Source organism: Cutaneotrichosporon cavernicola (assembly GCF_030864355.1).
Source record: "Cutaneotrichosporon cavernicola HIS019 DNA, chromosome: 1".
NCBI lineage: Eukaryota > Fungi > Basidiomycota > Tremellomycetes > Trichosporonales > Trichosporonaceae > Cutaneotrichosporon > Cutaneotrichosporon cavernicola.
In genome coordinates this window covers 2656243-2675844 of record NC_083393.1, presented here as the reverse complement: position 1 = coordinate 2675844, position 19602 = coordinate 2656243, and the positions used below count along the sequence as shown (strand labels likewise).

At 59.4% G+C, this 19602-nt stretch overlaps 9 protein-coding genes across 9 annotated transcripts; 4 read left to right on the top strand and 5 right to left on the bottom strand.

Annotated features, from left to right (window-relative positions):
- Positions 1 to 403: 403 nt before the first annotated feature.
- Positions 404 to 2185, bottom strand: CcaverHIS019_0109950 (uncharacterized protein; the record flags this gene model as incomplete). The annotated part of the gene is made up of 4 exons (XM_060604314.1): positions 404 to 991; positions 1045 to 1884; positions 1920 to 2037; positions 2079 to 2185. The coding sequence occupies 4 exons, from the start codon at positions 2183 to 2185 to the stop codon at positions 404 to 406; spliced, it is 1653 nt and encodes a 550-aa protein (XP_060453543.1).
- Positions 2186 to 2535: 350 nt separating this feature from the next.
- Positions 2536 to 4896, top strand: CWC22 (uncharacterized protein; the record flags this gene model as incomplete). Its single annotated transcript, XM_060604313.1, has 2 exons — positions 2536 to 2630; positions 2679 to 4896. The coding sequence occupies 2 exons, from the start codon at positions 2536 to 2538 to the stop codon at positions 4894 to 4896; spliced, it is 2313 nt and encodes a 770-aa protein (XP_060453542.1).
- A 403-nt stretch (positions 4897 to 5299) lies between these two features.
- Positions 5300 to 7233, bottom strand: CcaverHIS019_0109930 (uncharacterized protein; the record flags this gene model as incomplete). Its single annotated transcript, XM_060604312.1, has 4 exons — positions 5300 to 5861; positions 5897 to 6278; positions 6316 to 6583; positions 6616 to 7233. 4 exons carry the CDS (start codon positions 7231 to 7233, stop codon positions 5300 to 5302), a joined length of 1830 nt encoding a protein of 609 aa, XP_060453541.1.
- A 251-nt stretch (positions 7234 to 7484) lies between these two features.
- On the top strand, positions 7485 to 10285 carry CcaverHIS019_0109920 (uncharacterized protein; the record flags this gene model as incomplete). The annotated part of the gene is made up of 8 exons (XM_060604311.1): positions 7485 to 7565; positions 7602 to 7676; positions 7719 to 7809; positions 7849 to 8026; positions 8061 to 8377; positions 8412 to 8649; positions 8685 to 8835; positions 8873 to 10285. 8 exons carry the CDS (start codon positions 7485 to 7487, stop codon positions 10283 to 10285), a joined length of 2544 nt encoding a protein of 847 aa, XP_060453540.1.
- Positions 10286 to 10382: 97 nt separating this feature from the next.
- Positions 10383 to 12794, top strand: CcaverHIS019_0109910 (uncharacterized protein; the record flags this gene model as incomplete). The annotated part of the gene is made up of 4 exons (XM_060604310.1): positions 10383 to 10604; positions 10641 to 11176; positions 11216 to 12116; positions 12159 to 12794. The coding sequence occupies 4 exons, from the start codon at positions 10383 to 10385 to the stop codon at positions 12792 to 12794; spliced, it is 2295 nt and encodes a 764-aa protein (XP_060453539.1).
- A 371-nt stretch (positions 12795 to 13165) lies between these two features.
- On the bottom strand, positions 13166 to 14649 carry CcaverHIS019_0109900 (uncharacterized protein; the record flags this gene model as incomplete). The annotated part of the gene is made up of 7 exons (XM_060604309.1): positions 13166 to 13501; positions 13536 to 13655; positions 13702 to 13771; positions 13859 to 14196; positions 14255 to 14362; positions 14393 to 14510; positions 14543 to 14649. 7 exons carry the CDS (start codon positions 14647 to 14649, stop codon positions 13166 to 13168), a joined length of 1197 nt encoding a protein of 398 aa, XP_060453538.1.
- Positions 14650 to 15144: 495 nt separating this feature from the next.
- On the bottom strand, positions 15145 to 16409 carry CIC1 (uncharacterized protein; the record flags this gene model as incomplete). The annotated part of the gene is made up of 3 exons (XM_060604307.1): positions 15145 to 15520; positions 15568 to 15936; positions 16147 to 16409. The coding sequence occupies 3 exons, from the start codon at positions 16407 to 16409 to the stop codon at positions 15145 to 15147; spliced, it is 1008 nt and encodes a 335-aa protein (XP_060453537.1).
- Positions 16410 to 16698: 289 nt separating this feature from the next.
- RPC10 (uncharacterized protein) lies at positions 16699 to 17212 on the top strand (the record flags this gene model as incomplete). Its single annotated transcript, XM_060604306.1, has 4 exons — positions 16699 to 16795; positions 16987 to 17079; positions 17127 to 17131; positions 17192 to 17212. 4 exons carry the CDS (start codon positions 16699 to 16701, stop codon positions 17210 to 17212), a joined length of 216 nt encoding a protein of 71 aa, XP_060453536.1.
- A 380-nt stretch (positions 17213 to 17592) lies between these two features.
- On the bottom strand, positions 17593 to 19296 carry CcaverHIS019_0109870 (uncharacterized protein; the record flags this gene model as incomplete). Its single annotated transcript, XM_060604305.1, has 5 exons — positions 17593 to 17818; positions 17853 to 18458; positions 18497 to 18692; positions 18738 to 18870; positions 19153 to 19296. The coding sequence occupies 5 exons, from the start codon at positions 19294 to 19296 to the stop codon at positions 17593 to 17595; spliced, it is 1305 nt and encodes a 434-aa protein (XP_060453535.1).
- Positions 19297 to 19602: the final 306 nt, after the last annotated feature.

The following is a 19602-nucleotide window of genomic DNA, read 5'->3' as shown; positions in this document are numbered from 1 at the left end:
CTGGAGGAGGCGCTGACGCTTGCCCTTCCGGGGCCCACAGATCGACGTCAGCAGTTGCCACCCAACCCTGCCACTACAGGTCTTTCTGCCCTCCAGCCAGCTCTACCATCTGCGCCACCAGGCTGATCATGAAGCGCGCCAACAACAAGCCCTAAATCCGCGAGCCAGACAGCAAGACAGCCAGACAGCGACAATGGGGACGGAATGGAATAGTATCCTGGACTGGAATGCATGACAGGCGAAGCCCGCACAGACAATCCTCTTTTGAGTTCGGGGTCCCGCCAGCCTAGCATCTGGGACTCGTTCACTCTCTCACAGCACTATCCCAAACCTATGCCATCCCAGAGTGCAAACGCACATACATATAGATCTATACTGTATCCTAATCCCAGGCAATTCCTCTCTACGCAGTCGCCGCAGCTGCAGCGGCCTGCTTGACCAGGTCGGTAACGATAGCGGCAAGCTGGTCAGTACTGGACGTCGTCGAGGCCTCGGCGTAGACACGCACGCAGTCCTCTGTCCCCGAAGGCCGAACGAACGAGCGGCCTTGCTTGACCTTGAGGACCGCCTCGTCGATGAGCTTCTGCAGCCCATCCGGCGAGGTGAGCTTGCGCTCGGCGTCGGTGGTAAGGAAGATGGTGCGGTCGGGGACCTCGACCTTCACCAGGCGGTTGGGGAGGTCCTCGTACCCGGCGTCCCACTCGGCCGCACCCCACGCGCGATGCGCGAGGACTACCTCGACCAGGAGGAGATCCGACAACGCATCACCAACGGCCTGATTGATGAGCTCGGAGAGGGCGAGGAGGTTCTTGATCGCCTTGACCTCGTCCGGCGAGTTCGGCTTGGCCTTGTGCAGCGTTTCGAGCGCGCCAGACGAGAAGAGGACGGTGCCATGCCCGTTGGCCTCAAAGTAGACACCGACGTCATACTTGAGCGCCGCGTGGTGCAGGTGCTTCACACCAGTAGCAGTGCAGGTCACTGGGATGTTGCGCTGGTGTCAGATCTGCTAAACCAGGCGACATGTCCAAAACGCCACTGACGTACCTCCTTGATGAACTTGGTCGATGATCCGTTGGCATAGGCGGTCTGAACAACGCCGACCTTGATGTCATCGTGGAGCTTGGCACGCTTGACGAGGTCCTCGATGAAGAGAGCAGCAAGCACAGCAATCTTGTCGCCGTCGAGGAGGCGGAAGGTCTTGCCGTCGCGGAGGTAGTAGTAAACGATGCGGTCAGCGTCACCGTCGAAGGAAGCGCCGCGCGTGTCGGGCTTCGCGAGGACGCCAGCCTCTGCCACCGATGGCGGGAGCTGCTGCTTGGTCTTGACGAAGTCGGCGCCGCACTGGTAATTGAGCGCGCCCTTGGTCTTGGTGTCCGTGTTGAGAGCCTTGAGCGTGATAATGTCCTCGACGTACTTGCCGAACTCCTCCAGTGCGACGGCTCCGACGCCATTTGCGCAGTCGACGTACAGGGGGGCCAAGGGTGCACGATTGCCAATGAGAGTCTTGAGCGCGGTCGCAAGCTTCTCGTAATACCCCTCGATCGTGGGCTTACCGTACGTGCCAGACTTGTCGTTGGTGGCCTTGACGACGTAGTGGAGAACCGGGGTGGTGGTGATGCCAACGTTGACAGTGTTGACGCGGTCCCCGAAAGCACCAAGGGCAGCCTCCAGCGCCTGGATCAGTGCTGGGCCCGAGGGGCGTGTGTCATACGCGTAAACCACGGACGCGGGGGTGTTGATGTCGATACGCAACTGTGCTGCGATGTCCTCATACGTTGAGACCAGGAGCTGTGTCGTCTCACAGTTGGCCAGCGCGGTAGCGTGGGCCTCCCAAGACTGCTCGAGCATCTCGCCCGCAGGGTCCACAAGCTTAACACCGTTGTCCTTATATCAGCTGCAAGGATCTGGAAATAGCTTACGGGCTCGGGGTTGTGGGACGCGGTGACCATCACGCCAATCGTCGCGCCGTTGAGGCGCTGCGAGCGGAGTACCGCCAGCATGCCAACGCGGAAGATGACCGACGGCAGACGCTCGCCACTGTCGCGTTAGCGGAGTTGCACAGCCACGTTCGAACTCACAGGGTGCGGAACCCGGCGGTTCCGTAGGCGAACGTCACGGGGGGCTTCGGGTACTGGTCCGCGGCCTTGGCGATAGCCTGGAGGAGCTCTTGGTTCTGGGAAGCCATTTTATGAGAGTTGAAGGGAAGAGAGGGAGGTGGATAAAGGGCGAGAGAGAACAGAGAGAGACAATACAATGGGTTTTGAGAGGGTACGTGGGGTGAAGGCGTCTATACAGTATCCATTGTTGCTTGTCGCGTCACCTGCCACTTCAGGGGCCCCACCGAAAATCACGGAAACAAAAGGCAAGGCATAGGATCAATGACACGTGTAAATTATTAACAGGTGCAGCCGGCCCACTCAAGTCGCCACCACAAGCGTTGACTGTTTTCAGCCAACGTAACAACCCTCTGACCCATCCACCTCTCTCCCCTCTCAAACCCGCAGACGCGTCATCCTCTGTATCAAGGCAGCCAGGATGCCTCGCTCGCCGTCTGCTTCTCGTTCGCCACCTTCTCGCTCCCGCGGGAGAAGCTTCTCGGACGACGAAGGACCGCCCTCGAAGCGTAAGAGGTGCGATATGATTCCCGCTGAGGTATACACAATGCTGACACACTTTAGGTCTCTGTCCGCCTCTCCTCGCGGGCGTTCTCCATCCCCTCCTTCACGCCGTCGCCGGTCGCGCTCGCCCGAATCGCGACCAGATGAGACGAAGAACGGCAACGGGGCGGTGACAACGGTCGACGATGCTGCGCGCGCAGAGTTCGCCAAGCTCCTCGGTTCGCGTTCCGGGGGGGCGTACATTCCACCCGCCCGCCTGCGCGCGATGCAGGCGGAAGCGGCAAAGGACAAGACGAGTCCCGAGTATCAGCGCCTGAGCTGGGACGCATTGCGCAAGTCGATTAACGGTATGATCAACAAGGTCAACGTCACCAACATCAAGCATGTCATCCCCGAGCTGTTTGGCGAGAACCTGATTCGCGGTCGCGGGCTATTTGCGCAGTCGATTATGCGGGCCCAGGCCGCCTCGCTCCCATTCACCCCTATCTTCGCGTCGCTCGTCGCAATTGTCAACACCAAGCTGCCCACCGTCGGCGAGCTGGTACTCACTCGCCTCATCTCACAGTTCCGTCGGGCGTACAAGCGTAACGACAAGTCGGTGTGCACCGCAACATCGACATTCATCGCCCACCTCGTGAACCAGTATGTTGCGCACGAGATTGTCGCCCTCCAGATCCTCCTTCTCTGTCTAGAGCGCCCAACCGACGACTCAATCGAGGTCGCCGTCGCGTTTACCCGCGAAGTCGGTCTCTTCCTCGCTGAGCACGCTCCCAAGGCCAACACAATGGTATTCGAGCGCTTCCGCGCTGTTCTTCACGACGGCAAGGTGTCGAAGCGTTGCCAGTACATGATTGAGGTGTTGTTCCAGGTGCGCAAGGACAAGTACAAGGACAACCCGATGATCCCCGAAGGTCTGGATCTTGTGGAGGAGGAAGAGCAGATCACGCACAAGCTCAAGCTGGAAGACGAGTTGCAGGTGCTGCAGGGCCTCAACCTGTTCAAGCCAGACCCAAACTTCCTCGAGAATGAGGCGCGGTACGACGAGATCAAGAAGGAGATCATCGGCGACTCAGACGATGAGTCGGGCACGAGTGGAGACGACGAGTACTCTGACGACGACGATGACGACGACGTGGCTCCAGACAAGGAGGGTATTCAGGACATGACTGAGCAGAACCTCATCAACCTGAGGAGGACGATCTTCCTGACGATTATGAACTCGCTCAACTTTGAGGAAGCGGTCCACAAGCTCCTCAAGGTCAACATTCCCGAGGGCCGCGAGATGGAGCTCGTCAACATGATTGTCGAATGTTGCTCGCAAGAGCGTTCGTACTCGAACTTCTTCGGTCTGATCGCCGAGCGCTTCTGCAAGCTGAACCGTCAGTGGACGGACCTCTTCCAGGAGGCGTTTACCAAGTACTATGACACGATCCATCGGTACGAGACGAACAAGCTGCGTAATATCGGGCGCCTCTTTGGACACCTACTCGCGTCGGACGGTATCTCGTGGGCCGTCCTGCACACGGTGCACATGAACGAAGAGGAGACGACGTCATCCTCGCGTATCTTCATCAAGTTCGTGTTCAACGAGATGAAGGAGGAGATGGGGTTGAAGAAGCTTGTCGAACGTCTCAAAATCCCGGACCTGCAGCCAGCTTTCGCCGGCATCTTCCCTACGGACAACCCGCGGAACACGCGTTTTGCCATCAACTTCTGGACAATGATTGGTCTCGGCGCGGCCACCGACGACATGCGCACCTGGCTCGAGACGGCACCGGAGCGCCTCGCCGCTCAGGCGCATGACAGCTCGGACTCTGACTCGTCGTCGGACTTGTCGAGCTCGTCGTTGTCGAGTTCGGACTATTCGTCCGACGACTCGCGTTACTCGCGTCGCCGGCGTCGCCGCTACTCGTCCGAGTCGGACTCGCGTTCCCCACCTCCCCGCCGGCGCCGAGAGTCAGACTCGCGTTCCCCGCCAGCCCGCCGTCGTCGTGGCTCGTCCAAGTCTGACTCGCGCTCTCCGCCGCCGCGCAGGCGCTACTCGGACTCGCTTTCTCCACCACGCCGCGGACGAGACTCACGCTCTCCTCCACCTCGCCGTCGTGCCGACTCGAGATCCCCGTCGCCTCCACCTCGCCGTCGTGCCGACTCGAGATCCCCGTCGCCTCCACCTCGCCGCCGCGATTCTCGTGACGATTCCCCGCCCCGCCGCCGTGCTGTCTCGCGCTCGCCGCCTCCTCGTCGCGATTCCCGTGACACCCCGCCCCGTCGCAAGTAGTGTAGGCAGTTGATGTGATAAGCCGAGTATTCTTTGTATCGTCACCAGATCGTATGGAGTGAGATGCAGTGTCCAGGTGGCTGGACTGTTGGACCACTGTGAACGTGGTTGGGGTCAATGTTGAGCTGCTGATCAGTGGAAGCTGGGCTCGAGGGTGATCATCGTTCCGACTCTTCCAGCTTCCAGGTTCAGAGCCAAAGTGTTGTGCCAATTCGAGGTTGCTAATGTCTAGGCCGTGTCCTTCGCGCGTCCTCCTCACCTTGAGCCTAGAGGACCTTGGCTTTGCCCTCACCTCAACAGTCACTTCCAATGGCATCATCAGCATCAAGGACGGCACGGAATAGCCATCGTTGGTACGCCAGTATGATGCATAATGATGGTGTCTACAAACCTCCACGCTACGCTACAATCTCGCCTGAGGCGCGTCCGTCCCACCCTCAAAGCGCCGGCGCCACTGCAGCCACCAGTCCACGGCCAACTGCTTGCTCTCGTCCGGAACATTCCCCATCACGACCTTGAACGCGAGCCCAGACAGCTCCAAGCGCGCCTCACTCTCACGCGGCGTGTTGGTAATCAACTTGGCGATGCTGTCGAGGTACGCTGGCATGAGTGAACGTGGGATATTGGAGGCAATCATGATCCGAATCTTCTTGACTGCAAACTCGTAGTCTTTGCTCGAGAACGTCGCCTCGTCAAGCATCGATATACACTGAGCCACCAGGTCGGTACTTCGCCGCCCGGCAGCCTTAACGACGAGAGGGTACGCCGCGCCGAGCTGCTCGGCCTTGACTGACCCGTCGCGCGCGTGTCGCAGCAGGCTGTGTGCTAGGATGACCGTGAGGGCGTCGACGAAGGGCCCCTGCGTCATGTCTGTCACGAGTGTACTGCTTGCCGTATCGAGAAGAGTGAGCATGAACGCGTTCGCCGCCTCAAAGCTCGCCCGGTGTATCGGCCGCACGATATACCTGCTGTTAGCTAGTATCCACAAAGGGTAGCTCACTTCTGAGCCAGAGGGAAGACGATGTCACGCATGCTCTGCGCGTCGATGAGGCGGATGAGCTGCTCGGCGACGATAAGGATGAACCCAGCCAACAAGTCAGACACCTTCGGCTTGTTGAGGTCCTCGAGCAGCTGGCGCACTGCCACCGACTTGCCGTGAGCAGCGATGAGGTCCAGGCACCCGTAGAGCACGTTCTCGAAGGCTGCTGATTGCGAATCCTCCTGCGCGGGAGACGCGAACTTGCCCATCGTGAGGACGATATGTGATGCGAGGTCGACACGTTCCCGCTTGCTCCCATAGCTATGTGGCTCCAGCATGGTCTCGACGACAGGCCAGGTAACCTGCGTGAAGGACGCGAGCGCCTCCTTCTGCCTCTCCCACTCTGCTAGTCAGCGAGGAGAACGATCGCCGTGACGTACCGATACTTCCAGAAGCAGGGGCGGTGCGTTTAGTCCACTCCTTCTGGAATCCTTCTCCGCAGTCAAGCATGCGCGCCACGTACGCCGTCGCTGTGTCCCACGCGAAAACCTGATTCCGGTCGCCACCCTGTGACAGTGCGATGATCGTTTGCGACAGGCCGCGCGACAACTCCTTCGTGAGCTGGAGGTCCAACTTCGGCCGGCCACCGGCTATTGAAGGATACCCAAGCGATTGGAAGATTGCGTCGTGGAGCTGTGGCGCAACTTTCTGACTGTCAGCGCGGAACACACCCTACCCACCCTCAGGTCGAGAACGCGCAGACGCGCGGCGTCGACATGGCCCGCAGCCTGACAGTACGTCTTGAGTGCAGGCTCGAGCTCCTCTTCCTGTTTCCTCTTCTCCTCCGAGGTCCTGGGGTATAGGCGCTCCGAGAGCGCAACGACGACCTCCTCTTCGATGTCCTGGCGCGGCTGGCCCCACTTCATGTCCTCCGCGTCGTCCACTCCAGCGAGCAGGCCGACGTAGAAATACACGGCGTTGTCACTCTTGACCTTCTTGCTTGCGGTGAAGACCTGCTCCAACCAGGTGCGACACGCCTTGCCAAGCTTGTCGCGGGTGAACCATCCATCCTTGAGATCCGGCCTGAGGTTCCGCACCTTGACCACGGGAGCTGGCCGCACCGCCTCGATAATCCCTGACGGTGAGAGTGTGCGCCACAAGTTCTTGGAGTTCAGGATGTCGGTCACGAATCCGTCCAGCTGCTCGTCTTCTAGCGTGGCAAGGAAGTGACCCAGCGCCCCCTTGAGAGTGTTGATGGGGATAGGAATGGGCCCATCGGAGCGGAGGACCTGCAGGAAGGGGTTTAGGATCTCGAGTGTCTCACGGTTCCCTCCCCGTTGCGGCATGATACGCGACATTTGTGATTAAATGAGTGTGGATATGCTGATAACGATGTGCAAGATGCAAGATGCCAGATGGTGGGCGGCGCATCGACGATGGTGATCAACTTCGGCTCTTGAAATATCCGGTCAAGCCGGTCTCCACCGAGCGGCGAGGAACGCGGTACCAAAACCACGTGGCTAGAAGTGGAGGTGTTTTGCCGCTCAAGCAGAAGTCTGACTGCCCAGTTACTCAACATGAATGTAACCGTCAACTCACTCTGCTCGCGATGACTTCGCGGCTCAAGCACAAACTCGAGCTCGAGAATGTAAACCTCAAGAGCGCGTATTTGAACGAGTCTTTCGTTAAGGTGAGTCCAACGCTTCTTGCTGCAGCTGACGACCAGATTGGAACACCACTGCCAGCGCTCAGCGAACACAAGAAGGACAAGCAGGAGTTCTTGCCAGCATGGGAACAAGAGGTAAGCAGATAGACGATTATGTTGATGGCTAACTAACATTAGGTCCGAGATGAGAAGGGCCGTCGGCGCTTCCACGGCGCGTTCACTGGCGGCTGGTCCGCGGGATACTTCAACTCTGTGGGCTCGAAGGAAGGTGAGACCGCTAGGATCCCAAGTCGGAACTAACAGTCAGGATGGACTCCGTCCACCTTCAAGTCGTCGCGTTCGAACCGCTCCAATTATCAGCAAAGCGCTGATGACTTCATGGACGAGGAAGACCGGCAGCAAATGAACGAGGACCGGCAGCTGCAGAACACCGAAACGTTCCAGCATGACGCGTTTGCGGGGGAGCGCGAGCTAGGCGATAAGAGGTGAGTTTGGAGGTGTTTTGATTCTTACTTGCAGTCTGTCTTCGGCGCTCGAGTCGCTCGTTGTCCCGGCCAAGTCCTCAATTGGGCACTCGATCCTGCAGAAGCTAGGCTGGCGACCGGGGCAGGGCATCGGGCCCCGTGTGACGCTACGCAAGCTTAGGATACAGCAGGGGAAGCTGGGGCGTGTGCGTGCCGGCCTCGAGACGGAGACCGACGACTCAACCGAGGCGAGCAAGCACATGTACGCGCCTCGTGATACGACATTGCTTGTCTACGGCGCAAAGGACGATAAGGAGGGACTGGGATACCAGAAGGGACGGGGGATGGGCGCGATTCCGCGAAAGCGACCAAGTGAATTTTATTGCGGTTGTAAGCTGACAAGCAGCGTGGGGGGCGGGAGAGGACGATGACGACCCCTACAGTGCAGACGCGACGGACCAGACGCACTACGTCTTCGATAACGAGGATGTCGGCGATGAAACGATTGTTCTTGGGCAGCCGGGTGCCCCTGAATCCGGGGGAGATGAGGCGCGCTCTGGTTCGAACACGGCCAGATGGCACGATGGCCGACCTGTGTTGACTGGCTTCGTGTTGGATCCCAAGGGCGTGCCCAAGGAGACATGGTGAGTGGCAGTGGTGGAGCTACGCTGACAGATAGGTGGGCTTTCCCTGACATTGCAAGTGATTGGAAGCCCAGCCCCACTACCGTGTGGGACGCGGCGAAGAAGTCGGACGAACAGCCTTTGCAGGGAACAGTGAACGGCGAAACACCCCGCGGGGCACCAGGACGGCTGCTCTCGCACGCGCAGGTGAGGGACAGAGAATGAGGTTGGAGCTGACATTCAGCGCGGCGAAGCCCTTGGAGAAGAGCCTCGAGTTTCTGCCGCCAAATCGGTGTGGGAGTACATCTCGGAGAAGGATCGCGAACGACTTCAAGCATTTGCTGCGGCCGCTAAATCGAAGGCAGTGCCACTGCCATCCTTGTCGATGGCGCCGGAGCCTGAGCTTCCACCAGAACGAGCTACGGACGTGGTCATCCCGCCACTGTCCCCAAGGACGGCCTCTGCAGCTTTGCAAGGATTCATGCCATACACGGACGACGGGCAGAAGCAAGAGCGATACAGGTCATACCTGCGGTCACAGACATACAACACCAAGTCGCCGTTTCCCACCCTTCTTCCGTCCGCCAGTGTCGATGATATCAACCAGGAGCTCGAGACGTTCGCACAGTCGGCGCGCATCTTCCGCCCGATGTCGTACGCCTTGTCGTCACGATTCGCGTCCGGTAGCACGTCTCTCTCCAACAGCGACTCCAAAGTGCCCCGGCCGGGACTGCACCTCTACGACCCATCCAAGGCAGCGGTCGAGTTCGCGAAGCCACAGCACACGGAGGTGGAAGTGAAGCAGAATCTCACCCCAAGGGAACAGGCGGCACATGACGGAGACTATGGGCCACTGACGCGCGTTGTGAAGAACTTCTATCCCGTCAAGCTTGTGTGTCGCCGCTTCCACGTTACCGATCCTCATCCCGATGGCCCGCCTGAGGGGGAGAAGAGCGGGACAGCCACTCCTACCACGTTCCAAAGCGTCGAGCCCATGTCGTTCGAATCGCAGTTCACTCACCAGGCAGGGACAGAGGTGGAGAACGATGTGCCAATGCCGACTTCACGGGAGGACGGAGAGCACGTCCCAACCAGTTTGGCTGAGGTCGGTATGGCAGATGACGCAAACCAGGGCCGCGACATCCTCACGTACACCAAGCCCAGCATCGACATCTTCAAAGCTATCTTCGCCAGCGACGACGAGGATGAGGACGAGGACGAACCAACCTCGAAAGCTGTCGCGGTTGTGGATGAAAAGCCCAAGGACCCATTCCCTGTCGATGAAGGGCCGCTCGACTATAACACCTTCAAGCCAGTGTTCCGTCGCGCCGGTGATGACAAGAAGGACGATGAGGGGAAAAGGAAGAAAGACAAGAAGAAAAAGCGGAAGGGCGTGTTGTCCTTTGATGTAGGGGACGACGGAGACGAAGGAATCTCGGTCAAACCCAAGAAGAAATCTAAACCCTCGCGTAGGGATGACGATGCCGGAGTGTGGGTCGAGAAGGTTGCCCCTGGCCAGCAGCCTGAACCTGCTCCAACTCCCCTCTCTGCCGCCCGAGGAGGCGCTACCTCCGCACCTCCCGGCCAGCAAGAAGCCGCAGCCCGCAACCCTTCGCCTATGCGAGGCGGCCGGAAGGGAGCGGCTGATTTCATGTAGCCCATAGCCCTGTTGCCACCCAAATTTGCTTCCGCTCGCCACCGAAACGTCAAAGTCACTCACCTCAAAACAAAACCATCATCTCCCCTTCACCACCATGTTTATCAAAAGGGCGCGGCCACGCCCATCCGCCAGGGCGAGGACGCGGGACGTTGAGGATGAGGAGCCGGCTGCGAGCTCGCCGCTCGCTGAATCTGGTGCGGCTGCGGCCGAAGAAGGCGGCGAGGACGAGGCCGGCTCCGTCCTGAACCGCGTCAAAGCGAAGAAGAAGGGCATGAAGGGGAAAGGTGGGAGATTGAGCTTCGCTGGAGATGTCGACGTGAGTTGGGCCTTCCGAGTTACTGGCTAACAACAGTCTGGCGACTCTTCAACCGCGTTCAAGCAGAAGAAGTCGCTGCTCTCGCAAGCGCTGCGCGCGAGCACGCCGATCGCGTCATCACAAGCTGCTGCCGCGTCTTCCTCCCAATCCTACTCAGCCGAGTACCTCTCGGAATTGAAAGCCGCAACACCTACGCGTGCGCCGGCGGCGGACGACGACGACGACTCGGGGAACCTCAGCCGAGCTGCGCGGGACAAGTACGCGTCGGTCATCGACGCAGACAGCGCCGCGGGGATCCCCGACCCAGTGGCCATCGCGGCCGCTAAGAATAGACGCAAAGCGGTGGTCGAAGCAAAGCGTCACGGCATCGAGCCCGGCGAGGACTTCATCTCGCTGGGGAAGGAGCCGCATCCCGAATCCCGCCTGATGCGCGAGGAGGACGAGGGCGAGGACGGGGATGAGGACCTGGCGGACTACACAGGCGCCAACGACCGGTTATACCTCGGCAAGAACGCGAACAAGCGGGCGGCGCAGCGGTTGAAAGGCGAGATTGGAGAGCTGATCGAGGACCAGTGAGTCTACTAGGGGCAGATGTCCTTTGCTGACACCAGCGAGATGGAGAGCGAGTCGGATGAGGAGACGCGGGAGTGGGAACGCAGCCTCGTTGAGCGCGGTGGTGTGCAGCAGGACGCACCGAAGCCTCAGAAGGTCAAGACTGCTGGGTATATCCCAACACCTATCCCCGCGTCCAGACCAGTGCCAACCATCAGCTCTGCCGTCGGTCGGATAGAGCAGCGCATGGCGGCGCTTAAGGCGACAACGGAGGAACACGAACGCAACCTGGAGAACGCGACCAGGGAACTTGTTCTTCTCGAAGAACAGGAGCGCGACCTTCGCAAGCAGGTCGAGAGCACAGAGGGCAAGCGAGCCTGGGTCGAAGAATTCCAGGGTTGGGTCGAGACGCTGGGCCACTTCCTCGAGGAGAAAGTGCCGCTGCTGGACGTGATCGAGAAGGATGCGAACCGGTTCGCGCAGGAACGCGCCGAACGCATCTCCGTCAGGCGGGCCGGCGACGATTCGGACGATCTCGCGCTCGTGCTCGGTGTAGCTGCGAACCAGACACGGCCAGAGGAGCAGAGTGCGAGCGAGAGTGCACCGAATTCGGATGCGCGCAAGATCCGTAGGCAAGCCCACGCCGATCGCCGCGCCAGGAGGCGAGGTATCGTAGCTGCGCCAGACGACGACGGTCTCTCGACCGACGACGAGCTTGACGGCGACCTTGCGGATGACTACGAGGCCGCGCAGCATGAAATCGAACGCCGCGTCCATGGGCTGCTCGAGGACGTCAAGGCGGAAGACTTGCGCGATCCCGAGGTTGGCGCTGCTGTGCGCTTCGCCGAATGGCGCAAGCGGTATCCGGAGGAGTACGAGGGCGCGTTCGGCGGCCTGTCGCTCGTGCAGGCTTGGGAGTTTTGGGCGCGCGGTGAGATGGTTGGCTGGGATCCAGTACGAGTAAGTCTGCTGGCTGGTGGACGTGATCGAGCTGACATTCAGAGTGACGCGACGCTCGATTCGTTCAGGTGGTACCGCGGGTTGTACGAGTACTCGCGACCGAGAATGGAAGACGACGATGACGATGACGCGATGGATCTCGAGCCCGACGTCGCACCCGAGGGCGACCAAGCTGTCGAGATGGTCTCGAAGCTCGTTGTCCCGAACCTGCTCAGTGCCCTCGAGAAATACGACCCCTACTCAGCGAGGCAGACACGCAAGCTCCGCGACGTCGTCGACTTTGTCGGAATGCTTCTAGGTGAGGACCACAGGAAATACCAGGACCTCGTGCGCTGCGTGATCGGCGTCTACTCATCACACATAGCCTCACTGGCCACAGCAGTTGCTGGTGCGGCGGGGCCGATAGCGACACGCGCTCCGCCGTACAACCCCGCCGCACGGAGCGCGATGCAGCGCTTTGTGCGCCGACGAATCAAGCTGCTTGCCAACCTCGGGCAGTGGCGACGCCTCGCCCTTGACGTCAAAGACCTCACGGCGCGGGTAGTCAGCCTTACGCTCCGACCTATGCTTGCCAAAACGTGGTCCGAGGGTGGTGGCGACGAGATGGGCGCCAAGGTCCTCGCGGTGGCGAAGGAGTTGCCGCCAAACCTCGTCCAGTTCCTACAGACGGGGAGGTAACATTGATGCATGTAGCTATAGCACCGGGCGCGGCCCTACTGACACTGCTACTAATTCCACCAAACCCACCTCTATCCCCTTCCCCCTCCACCGAGAATATTGGCGTGGACGCTCGTGTCGCACTTGTGTCTGAGCCGACCTCCCTCGCGCCTCCCTTCTGGAATGTCACGGCGCGCGGTCAAGCCATTCTCGGGATAATGAGCGGTGCATTTCTGACCCCGCCTGCTGGCCTCGGCCGTTTCTGTGCAGGGCGGAGGTTCGTTCCGCACCATACATATTACATGATGAACATTATACACAGTCTACAGGTGCCAGATACAGGTGTGAGATAAGAACAGAGTCGAGATCAGGTTAGATCGAAGCGGCCGCGGCTAAGGGATATTGTACAGGTCTGCGTCGAAGTCCTCGTCGAGCATGGCCTCGTACTCCTCGAGCGTCATCTCCTTCAGCCGCTTGCCGGGTGGTCCGTCTGCGTGGAGTGCTATCTCCTTCTCACTAGGTGCTGGGGAGAGGGACGAGCCAGGAGAAGCCGGGGTCTTCGTCGCTGGCGGCTTGACCTCGGCGTCGTCATTCGCCTCTGTCTCTTCCTCTGCCTCCTTGCCCGACTCCTTTCCATCCCCCGCCTTGGTCTTGATCTGGTCCAAGATATCCGCGACCGCAACACCTCCACGCTGTCCCCACTCCACGACGTCAGGTTTAAACGCGCTCTGCCATTAGCTTTACTTCCGTCTCCTGGCTAACGTAGATCGCAGTGCCAGCAATGTTGAGTTCCTCGGGTTCGTAAGAGTCGGCGACAAGCTGCATTGCGCCCAGCACGTGGGGCGCGCAGTCCTTGAGTGCCCGGGTGATGTAGAGATATCCCTGGGGTCAGCTCAGATTGCTGGCGAAATCAAGTCAGACGACGCACAACGCTAGGTTCGACCGGCACGCCCTTCTGGATAGCGCGCCAAGTGCCGTTCGGTCGCTCGATGACGGGGCTGCCGTAAGCTCTCCTCCTCCCTCCTTCAGCTGGCATACATCCTAGCGTCAGCTTTCCTTCCAATCAACACAGAGGTAGCACCCACTTTGTCCCGAGCAACATGACCCACGGCTGGCTACTTCCGACGGGCTTCTCGATCGTCTCTCTCCATCCCCTCTTCTGCGGAGAGACCCCAGGAGCCCCGGGACGCCGATACCCCGCCTCGCCGGGCAACTCGCGAATCTCGTCTTCTGCGTCCCGCGTCTGCGCGGCATCGTAGATATTCCCGAGGTTGAGAGCATGCTTCATACTCCCAATATGCACGTACACGTGTGCGAGGCTCAGGCTTTCCTGTGCATCGAAACCGAGCCGCCGGGCTACGGTGTACGCCCACGCCGTCTTGACGGGCGCGCGGTTGACCGTGACCGTCACGGGGATCAGTTGCTGGAGTCAGCTTGCCAGAAAGCCACAAAGTTGAGCTGCAAAGATGGGAAGAGCGCACCTCGGGGTCTAGGATCTCGTGGAATTCCAGACTCTGCGGGAGCGCCCGTATGGCCGGCTCGAGGGGGAGGAGGAGGTCGTCGTCTCGCGTGCGCTTCTTCTTCGTCGCCTGGATTAGCCTATTCATGAGGCGTCTCACCTGCCCACTAGACAGCGCACGTAGAGCTACCGCTACCGCCTTACGTCCTTCCTTGTCGGTCACGAACTGGGTTACGGGGAGCTTGGCCAATTTCGCACGCGAGTTGTGCTCTTTGTAGCTGCCATCAGCGCGGTGGAGAGAGAGACGCACGCCTTGGCTGCCAGTGCCATTGCCGTGCGCATGGGAACACCGTGGGTCTGGAGGAGCTGAAGCCATTCCTGGAGTGGGATGGCGGCGTCTGGGTCCGTGTCGGGCATGTCTGTTGCGGATGGATGAGTGGGAGGAGCCAAACAAGGCAGAGAAGATGTCCGGTGGAGGTGAGTCATTGACCGTCAATACGAATTGCAAAAGGATGATTACCGTTGGGAATTGAATCCCATCGGTCCTCGCCGCGATTCGAACGCGGGGCCACTCCCATAAGAAACTAATGTAACCCTAAGAGAGTATGATAACCACTACACCACGAGGACTAATCGACAATTACCGGAATTTGTGGTTCCCTTTTGTGAGTCGCGAATACTTGGACGATGCGTTTCCAAGTGCTCTCGACCCCAAGTGCAAGTGCTCTCGACCGTATCAAGTACCTCTGGCCCCGATGGGAGCAGTTGCTTGGCACGGACGACTTTCGGCGATGGTATCAGACCTGGAAAACCGTGGATGACTGGTCAGTCGCCACACAACAAATGCCTCCAGCCGTCTCACTAAGCATGCATACATAGGTGGTCCAATCGAGCCTCTATACGGATGGGTATCTACTTGGCCTTGGCCTTGCTCTTGGGCTTGGCCGAGCCGACGACCGCGGCCTTTGCCTTCTTGGCTCCCGAGCCGACAGTCGAGCTCTTCTTGAGCGCGGGTGCGGCCTTCTCCTTCACCGCGGCCTTGGGCTTCTCCACAGCCTTAGCCTTGGGCTTGGGCTCCTCGACTTCCATCTCGTCCTCGGTGTTCTTGAACCGGCCCGTCAAGGGCGCGTTCCACACAGGCAGGAGCACCGACGTGCTCGTCTTGATCCCGACCGACAGCACGTTGTCCCATCCGCCGACGAGCTCGGCCGCAGCAGGCGCGGCAGCGAGGAGGTTGGCGACCGTCTCCTCAGCCGTCGTGACGCTCGGTGTCGCTATCCGCACGGAGCTAATGTTAGCCATTGTTCCATTCAATGAATTGAATTATGGACTCACTGAGACGTGCCGGTCGAGGGGTGGAAGTAAGTGCAGGCAATGGCGCGGCCAAGCTCGGCCTTGAGGTCCTTGCGGAGCACGTTGACGGGGATGGGCGTCTTCTTGGCCTCGAAGAACATCTTGCCGAGAAGCTTGGGCATCATGGGGAGCACACGGTCGTCGACAAGGAACAGGTCGTGGTCGTTACGCAGTTGCCGGCGGGGCTCGAACGGCTTGAACTTTCCGCGAAGCTTCTCGACGCCAACGACACGGTCCACAAACTTAATACCCTTCTCCTCCAGCAGATCCTTGTACTCGCGCTGCGGGTCCTTGGTGATAAGGCAGACGGAGGTTGCGGGTGGTGGGGGGAGGGGCGGGAAGGGGAGCTGGCTGTGGTGTTAGCATGTCGTATGAGGTCCCGCAAAGGAGAGAGTACATCTCACCAGGAGCTGGTGTCGGACGAGAAGAACAGGTATGCCTCGAAACGTAAAAGCTGTTGGCCCAACATCCTTGGATGACTCTGTGGAGCTCGCCATCACGGCCCCGTCCCATCTCACCGACATCTTCTGCCATCTCCTGTGACCCTCCAGAACCACTCACATCTTGACCGGCATGAGCTTCTTACGCGTGCTTCCCGTCTTGGTATTGATCGAGAGCCAAACATGCTCGTCGCGCGCAATAAGCTCTGTTCGCTCACGCTCAGCCGCCGCCTTCTCCTGGTACGCAAGCAGGGCGTCGACGGCCTTACGCGCCTGATCGGTCTTGAAGCCGGCGGGCAACGAGCCGGTCGGAGCGGCGTCAATCGGGGCCGCAGCGGCCTTCTTGGCCTTGATCTTCTTGGATGCAGCGGTGGAGGGCGGCATCTTCGGAGGTGTTTGTGGTGGTGAGTAGCAGGATCGAAGATTTCAGTCCCAGTGGAGGTCTCAATCCTCAACTTTTGGTGATAAGCGAGCACACGGAATATTTTTCCAATGCAATTTGAACAGGCATTAAGAGAGGTATTAGGGCTTAAAGGTAATGCCCCGATTGAGTAGATTTGCCACCTAACGAAAGCCTCGAAGGTACCAATACTCAAAAGATCGCAAACAAACTCGAACTCATCGTCATCACTTATCTGTCTCAGACCTCTCACCCTCGTCCGCATCCACCAAAATGAGCAACCCGTACCAGTCGTCGCGTCCCGATGAGTCGCACATGCCCAAGCGCGATGCCCCCAAGCCCACCGAGGCGAGCGAGTACCTCTGCGGTGGTGAGTTGTGCTCTCGTTCATGATGCGTCATGTCGCCGCCTGTCTCTCTTCCCACCCATCCGCTCTTGTTTCTCCTCGTTGCGCGCTCCGAACGCAATAGCTCATTCTTCATCCTCGTCAGCTAGCGCCGGCTCTGGCCGCAGTGCACTGTATCAGAACCTCAACCCCCTCCAAACTCAGACTCACACCAGACTGCGGACACAAGACGTCGATCAAGATGGGCGAGCTTATCCGTTGCCGCGAGTGCGGACACCGTGTCATGTACAAGCCGCGTACCCACAAGAGTGAGTCGATTCTGGACAGCTATCTTGAATGACACGAGCTGACAGAGCAGTTGTAAGTTGAAGCTTGCGTCTAGACACGATTTGGCATCCATAAGCACAAGCTGACGACCAGGTCCAGTTCGAGGCGCGGTAGAGAAGTTTCCGTCCTGTATAGTAGTATGCATATGTCCTAGTCTCATCGTGATAATGTCGGAGAGGTGGTGAACAGCGAGGTGCTCGACGCAGCAGGGCATTGGTCCTGTCTGCCGCAGCTTAAGCTGACTCGAACCTCTCCAACGCTCGTTCCTGACAGCATGAATCAACTCTTACCCTCTACACTCGTCAGCTGCACCACGTTGCATAGCAAAGCGTCTACGGGTATAACCGCAGCACGGACATATATGGAGGCGTCCGGCGCACGGGCGGGCGCATAGGCTGGCGCCTGATCTTCGATCTACGACGCCGACGCGCTCCAGAGAAGTATACCACTCGGTCCGAGTGGCAAGCCTCTGCCCTGGAGCAGCGCTGAGAAGCTTACTGCGTCTTGCGGAGCTCCTCGATTTGGTGGATCATCTCAGCGGCCTCAATCCAACGCCCGCTCTTGTCGCGGCGGCGGACGGTGAAGCACGCCATGCCGGTGTAGTCGCAGATCTGCCAGATGATCTCGCGGGCGAATCGGACGTAGTTGAACAACGCAACAAAGAAGGACATCCAGATGAAGACGTTGGACGCCGTTGGCGACGACTGCACGAGCGGCTCGCTGACGTCAGCTGAATCGCTACGTGATAACTTACACTCCGAAAAGCCACTGGGCGTTGGCGTCGATGGCGGACGCAAGCGAGTACACCATCATCCCGTTCCAGTAGGGGAAGGGCGACTTGGTAACATGCGCGAGGATGAGCTGTGAGACCTGGTAAGCGGCGGCCATTCCCCAGTACCCGAGGAAGGGAAGGAGACGGGCGTCGTGGACGATGGACACGCCGTCGACACGCTCGGCGTGGAGCCATGCGCAGAGGATGAGGGTGTGCGCGCCAAACGGGAGGAGACCCAAGAGCGGGGTGACGATAGGTTTCTTGTCCCTGTGGCGCGCAGCGATGACGTTGTAATACGCGTTGAGCATGTTGCCAGCGGTGCCGAAGGCGCCAAAGATCATGAACGCGACGTTGATGGGCAGCGACGCGAGTGAGTACTTGTCGGGGAGGTTGAGCGCCGCGTCGATCGCAGCCGCGGCCTTGTCGCCGATGTGCGCGGGAAGAAGCGACACGAGCGGCTGCTGCCAGAAGTGCTGGTGCAGCGGGTGCACGGCCGTGATAATGTAGATGACGATGATCATGACAATACCTTCAACTGGCCCGGAGAACGCCGACAGGTAGAGCGTACCGGTGTGGTACTCCTCCCAACTGCGCCAGTTAGCAAACGAAACAAAAATATCACTAACGTCGACGCGTAAAAGTTGAGGAGCGAGGCTACCTCACTCGCGACGGTCCACCACGAGCGGTTAAGGCCGAGCGCGTGGCATGCGAGCACTACTTCTAACGATGTGTTGATCGCGTCACAGCCGTGGTCGAACATCTCACCAAGGGCGCTGCCCATGTTGAGACGCCGCGCCTGCTTGCCGTCGATCGCGTCCATGCCTGGCATGAGCATCTGTTGTTTGTGAGATTGTCAGCTACACTCACTCTGGTACGCAAAGAGGCCGAACGCCCAAGACGCATATACCCACTGCGGCAGGTCCTTGCCCTCATACTCAATGTCAAAGTATGCCAGTGTGAGGACATTGCCGAACACGAAGCAGAGGCCCAAGAAGGTGATCTGGCGTTAGAGACGAAGCGCGAACGCCAAGAAGCCAGGCGGCCGGGGTTACAGCCTCTCGGGCAATCCAACGTCACACCTTGACACCGAGGATGCGGTTCTTTCCCGTCTTTCAGTCTGATTTACTCGTCCGAGACGACTGGGAGTGGACAGACTGGCACGGACATTCGAGACAGACAAAGCACTCGGCTCCAACGTTACGCGTGACCGGTGGAGCCTGGGCAAAGCTGAGTTGTGTGATGGGGTTGCAAACTGGGGCAACGCCGACGGCGGACCACTCACCGCGTTGGGGGCGAGAGTATATGGGAAGAGTGTGATGAGCCAGTTCCACCATGGCGTGAGCACCCGGCGAGAGAGGATGCTCTTGTCCACGCTCGAGTACTTGTACTTGTCGAGTCCTTCGAACTGGGCAGGAGTGATGCGCATCGTGCGAGCGTGCGGGCGTGCAAACGTCTGCAAGCAATGCCAGAGGCGGAGGGTATGCCGGTGGGCTATGAAGCCAAAAGTCGTCTGTTGACGTGTCCGAGAGATGAAGAGCAACAGCAGGAACGTCTCTGCTTGATGTCGGCCACGCCCATCCATCCATCCATCCACCCACCCATACACCCATTCCACCACTCACCCTCTGTCAACCCAACCCTCAGGTACCTCCCATACACCGAATCCGCCAGCCTATTTTTTGGTTCCGCTCAACAGGGGTTTGGCTGGGAGCGCGGGGCGTCCCACGCCCAC